General features: G+C 34.2%; 2 protein-coding genes across 2 annotated transcripts in view; both read left to right on the top strand.

Annotated features, from left to right (window-relative positions):
• smpd5 (sphingomyelin phosphodiesterase 5) overlaps positions 1 to 1,156 on the top strand; it is a 9,326-nt gene extending 8,170 nt beyond the window's left edge. Inside the window, exon 8 of the mRNA XM_014034663.1 lies at positions 509 to 1,156. Within this exon, the coding sequence (XP_013890117.1) occupies positions 509 to 616 (108 nt within the window). The 3' untranslated portion in view covers positions 617 to 1,156. The remainder of the gene's footprint in view (positions 1 to 508) is intronic.
• A 673-nt stretch (positions 1,157 to 1,829) lies between these two features.
• Positions 1,830 to 4,668, top strand: malsu1 (mitochondrial assembly of ribosomal large subunit 1; the record flags this gene model as incomplete). The annotated part of the gene is given in 4 exon segments (XM_014034664.1): positions 1,830 to 1,904; positions 3,892 to 4,064; positions 4,150 to 4,231; positions 4,321 to 4,668. Coding segments are annotated over 4 exon segments (435 nt in total). The 3' UTR covers positions 4,476 to 4,668.
• Between the last annotated feature and the right edge of the window lie 1,148 nt (positions 4,669 to 5,816).

Consider the following 5,816-nt stretch of genomic DNA (forward strand, 5'->3'; position numbering starts at 1 on the left):
GACCTATACAATTTTTTTCCTTTTGATTTTTTACCTGGATTACTGAGATGCATCGGGACGCTGATAAATAGTATTGTAATAATATTTCATAATCAATAGTAATAGTAGTTAAAATGAACTAATTTATGCCCAGTTTTTTCCCACACATGCTAATGTTAATAAGTACTAAATAATACTAATATCTTTTTAAAAAGAAAAACTGCTCGTGCTGAAATGGGCGAGACAGAAGCAGAAGGAGGTTCTTAAAGAGACAGAGGCCAATTTCAAGGTGTTTAGAAACAGATATGATGAGAAGTCAAGTTTATTTTCTATTTAAACATATAAACAACATTTTAATAACAACTAAAAGTGACATAGTTACTTTATTATGGTATAGAATTTAAATATATGCCTGAGAAACACATAATATTGCCCCTTTAATGAATGAGAAAACACTCGATATACGCAGGATTTCTGAAACACGTTTAGCACTGCTAACAGACTTTCTGCCTTCCTTGTTTCCATTTAGAAAATTGAAGCGGTGACCTACGTAACCCAGCTGGCCGGCCTTACGGACCACATTCCTGTGGGTCTGAGACTGAATGTGACCATGGACTCTAACTATAATGATGTATGACGGCAAATTCAAACCATCAGAGCCAAACATACACAGTTTTACTGCATGGAGGCAGAACAGTTCTTTCATTGAATACTTGATTTAGTCACTTTAATGACTATGTACTGAACATTGAGTTTATATGTAAGGTGGAAGTGTAATTTAAATACATTTATTGGGAGTTTTACATCAGTTTTTACATTAAATGTTGTTTAGGTATTATTACCTGTATTTTACATGTGGATGTTATTGTCTTTATTTTAGAATATTTTGCTCTTCGAGATATTTTCTAAATATTAAATGTAAGTAATTAATTTCATATTCCGTATTTAGTCTTCAGTGTGCCATTACTGATCATGTACAATAGTGACATAGTTTACATTTTATAAGCAAAATTATCAAATATTTTTGTAATTCCACATTAATGTAAAATATTTAATGATCAGCCATGTGATTTGAATATGCAAAATCAGCTTAGTTAAATTAAGTGTAAAAAACTGTATTTTGTTTAAGTTGTTTATTTTTTAAATGTAATATTTAAATAAAATACTATACGTTCTATGCAATACAACAAAAATAAAATCATTTCTATTGTTTTAACAAATATGTTTAAGATTTGACTGTTTCAAAAGATGTTTTGCAAAGTACGGTTCAGTGTTTTATATAAGCAGTTATCTAAGTTAGGAGCAATCCAAAACAGATTGAAAAATAAATAAACAACTGGGCTTTGTTTGTTTAAATATATGTTTTAAAAAGTAAAAAAGAAAACAACCAGAATTGAAGAAAATTTAAATAATTAGGACTCTGAACTATATTATCCAAGAAACTGGTTGTCAAACCAGTTTTTAATTTTAATTTTCTGCAGTCAGTACCATTTGTCGTCGCGTGAGGGCGCACTTTTTTTTGTCCACACAAACCAACGAAGAAGCGAACTAACCAATCACAGGTCAAGGACGAAAGTCACTTCCTGTTTTCAGACGACTCGTGGATAGAGTTAGCTAAAACAGTGATTGTTTTCTGCTTTTTAAAATCATGAATACTCTTTTTCGTTCTAAGATGCTATTATCAGTTTGTAGATATCGTAGTTTATTAAAACAAACAGGTGATTTTAGATACGTGAGTTCGTTACCTAAAGCCCGGGGCTGTTCTATAGCTCCTGCTTCGTGTCAACAACCACAGWGGCATCACGCAGCTTCACTCAGGTGTCTCTCAGACACAAAAAGACTTTTCTCAGACAACACAGAGTCCGATAATACGGGAACAGTTGAAGAGGAGACTGAAGAAATGAAGGGAAAAAGCTTAAATCACAGTAAGTGCTGCTGGTTCCGATTAAAATAAATCCCTAAAAACACCTGAAAATCACGAGCAGTGAACGCAGGTTTTAAACGTTTAAAAACAAATTTTAAGTCCAGAGCAACATGCAGAGAAAAGTGTTMTTTTCAGGAATTATTTCGCTTTTTTGCAAGTAAACGTTTTATATTTCAGCAGATATTAGTGGCAAAGTATTTTACTATCAAATGCATGTTGCAACTCAGGTAAAAATGCTTTTATTTTTATGCAATTTGACTTTTTTTAAACAATTTCCAACACAAATTAGTTTTTATTTTACATCCCTCCACACATGATTATGTTTTTTAATTAATAAGCTCTCATCTGTAAAATATTAGTAAATGATCAAATTTGCCATTCAGTTTATTTTTTATATTCTTCCTACGTGTACCACCTTGCTCTCTAGGGTAACTCCATTACTAAACTAAGAAGATTTTTATCTTCTATGGAGCTGAAATCAGCATGTTTGAATGTCACTTAAGTATAATCTGAGTGTATRTTATATACAGTATGAAAAATAAATGTTGCAGTGATCCATAAATGTTATTTCATTATAGTGATGTTAACTTATGTCACTGGTAAAGGTGCTCCTGTGGCTCAAATGTACTTTAAATATGTGACCCATCATATGGAAATGAGGATTAAGTCAAATTTGGTCAAAATGATCTAATGGTATTTTCAGATTCCTGCTTTAAAAGCTACATTTTGACACCTGGATCCTTCTGATATCATAAACTTATCCAGAGATACGTCTTGTTGGTTAGGATAATACATTAGTGTTTGGTCTAAAACAGGGCTATTCTACTGGCAGCCCGCGGGCCACATATGGCTGCGAGTGACCAAAGTTCGGCCCGCCAATCGGTTCATTCATCTCTTATGCCCAAATTCCCGGTTTTCTACTTTAATTACTATAAGTTCTTTTGGTTAAACAGACATGTTTGGTATCTACAGAAACGACAGAATCCTGGCTAGAAGCTGGTAAAAACATTTCTATGAACACTCAAGACAGTTAAAAGTACAAGCAGTTGAAGATAAAATGATGAAAGTGAAAATAAAAGTGTTTTAAAAATTTGGCAATCAGAGATGTCAAAATGTTATTTGAGTCAAATAGGAGGCATAATGTGTTCTTTTTGTTTTTGATAATGTGTAATTATCACTACTTTTATAGGGTTCTGTATGTTATATTCATGATTAAATGCAACAAAATAAACTAATTCAAAGGTAACAGATCTTTATAAAACTTGGTTTATTTACATAATAACTTTAATTGCTGGATGTTCGGCCCCTCAGCTGTTGACCTGCAGTAACTGTGGCCCCCGGAGTAATTTAGTTGAATAGCCCTGGTCTAAAACCTAATTTTATGTAAATTTATTGAGTGATTTTTGATGTCAATATAAAGAGGAAACCTCAAATAGTATTTGTATATTAAGATTTCCCAGTTGAAAAGAAATTAAAACATTGTTAGCTCACAGGGAAAAATTCTAAATTTTAAGGCGTTTTTCCTCAAAATCAGGTTTTTTTGTTGCTACTGCTCAAAAGAATTCCTAATTTTTTTAGGATTATATTTCAGACAATTCATTCAACTGATACATTGATAAGACAATTCATTATCTTTTGACAAAATGCAATTTTTTACACACGTTTAAATCAAAACCCTATATCTGCCTGTTTCTCCACATCCCACTTTTGGACTTAATCCTCGTGTCGATGTGTTGGGTCACCTTTGATGTATAAATGGGGTGTGTGGTGGTTCAGTGGTTAGCTGTTGCCTCTCAGTTAAACCATGAAAGTTTTTTTTGTCTCTTTGTGTCCCTGTGATGGACTTATGACCTGTCCAGCATGCCTCTCACCTCTGGAACAGTGACGGCTGGAGACACGCACCAGATCCTCGTGAACCTGAAAGAAGTTAAAAAAGTTTTCCAAACTATTCGTTGACTAAATGAACCACCTTTTTTTTTCTTCTTCAGACTCAGAAATTTTCTCTGTGTCCGTCCTCGTGTCCCTGCTGCGTCAGGAAAACGCCATGGACCTCTGCGTGATTAAACTGCCYGAATACTTCAATTATGCGGATTACTTCGTGGTCGCCACCGGTTTTTCACCGAGACACATCCGTGCCATGGCTCTGTACACCGTCAAAGTGGTAACTAACCTTGTTTATTACGAGATGCGTTCAGTCCAGCCTTTATTTGCTGTTGACGCTCACGKTGGGCTCGGTTCTCCTCCAGTACAAATTCCTGAAGAAAGAAAAAGATCCACATGTGAAGATAGAAGGAAAAGATTCAGAAAACTGGATCTGTATCGACTTTGGTATGTCGCTTTACAAACATCCCACCGGCACATTTATATTGTTTACATAAACTAACATTTCCATCTTTTTTTTTCTTTCTTTGTCTCAGGTGGTATTGTCGTTCACTACATGGTGCAGGAGACCAGAGAACTGTACGAACTGGAGAAACTCTGGACCCTTCGCGCCTACGATGAACAGCTGCAGAAAATCCCATCTGAGAAGCTCCCAGAAGACTTCATTCTCGACGCTGAGCTCACAAAGTGACGTCTCAGAACCGATGGCTTCAGGAGAACTGGGATGAAACAACGCATATTTCTTTATTTTAATACAAGTGAACGTTGCAACATTCAAACCTCCTGTAGTGTAACCGTAGTTTGATGTCTTTAAATAAATCGCTTCTCTTATAAACAAGGTTATTACAAACCATTTAAAGGTGATGTTTTCTACCAGTCCAAACTAGCTGATTGTTTTTTTTTTATTATTATTTCACAGGAAAAGAGATGTTTTTGTTGGTCAAACTCTTACCTGTGCCATGCATTGACCCAGCACTGAAAGCCTGACCAGTAAATTGATAACAAGTGTTCTGCACTTAAAAAAATACTTTAAAGCCTGCAATTCAGAAGTCTCTGACAGGAAACAAACATTTATCTTAAAAGCTCACTGTCGGCTACATCCACACCAAACGTTAGCTCTGTATCTGTAACCGTCYCAGAGTTCTAACCYRTTTTGTGTTGGCTAATGTCGATTCGRTGTGGCGGCCATCTTGAATCGGGTTGTAACTGAAAATCAGTTGCAGACGCACATCCATTGATTYCTTCTTGAAATTTTTAATAAAGTCTAGTGGTTAATGAGATATTTTGCTAACAGACAGAGTTGACAGCAATAATAGGCATGGTGTTAACAGATCACGTGTGATTAGTCTGCGCTCAGATTGTGTGTTGGGATCAGAGGTGTCGGGTAACTAACCCTTYGCAAAAAGTAGTATATGCAAATATCCTTTAAGTATACTAAATTTAAACTTAAAATAAAAAAGTGTACTTCGTTTACTTTTTATGTACTTATCTGAGATATACTTAACCAAGTTTATCTTAAACTATACTTGGCTTGTACTAAAAGTATACTAAAAAATTAAGTATACTTAGGCTATAGTAATGTTTAAAGTTTTGGCCAAGATAAACTTTAGCAGTACACCTTTCACACAGACTGGTTTATTCGTCGTATACAGTATTTCAAGATTAAACTAAAAGTATACATAGAATAGATTACTTTCAGTATACTTCTGAGTATACTTTTATAAACTTGTTGTGGGCCAACTTAGTCCTAGAAGTATACTTGTTAGTAAACTGCTAGTATACTTATATCATTGTACATGGTAAATAAAAGTACACTTAGGGACATACACTTGTATATATTTAGTATACTTGATGACAAGTACTTAAAGCATACTTCTTTTTGGTAAGTTTACAAACATAACAGTATACTTAAAGTATATACTAAAAATGCCTCAATTTAGTATGGACGAGTATTAAATCAATATACTTTCAAGTATACTACAAGTACATGGTGCCCAATATACTTTCAAGTATACTACAAGTACATGGTGCC

This window comes from Austrofundulus limnaeus, unplaced genomic scaffold (genome assembly GCF_001266775.1).
Source record: "Austrofundulus limnaeus strain Quisiro unplaced genomic scaffold, Austrofundulus_limnaeus-1.0 Scaffold2224, whole genome shotgun sequence".
In the NCBI taxonomy this organism is placed as follows: Eukaryota; Metazoa; Chordata; class Actinopteri; order Cyprinodontiformes; family Rivulidae; genus Austrofundulus; species Austrofundulus limnaeus.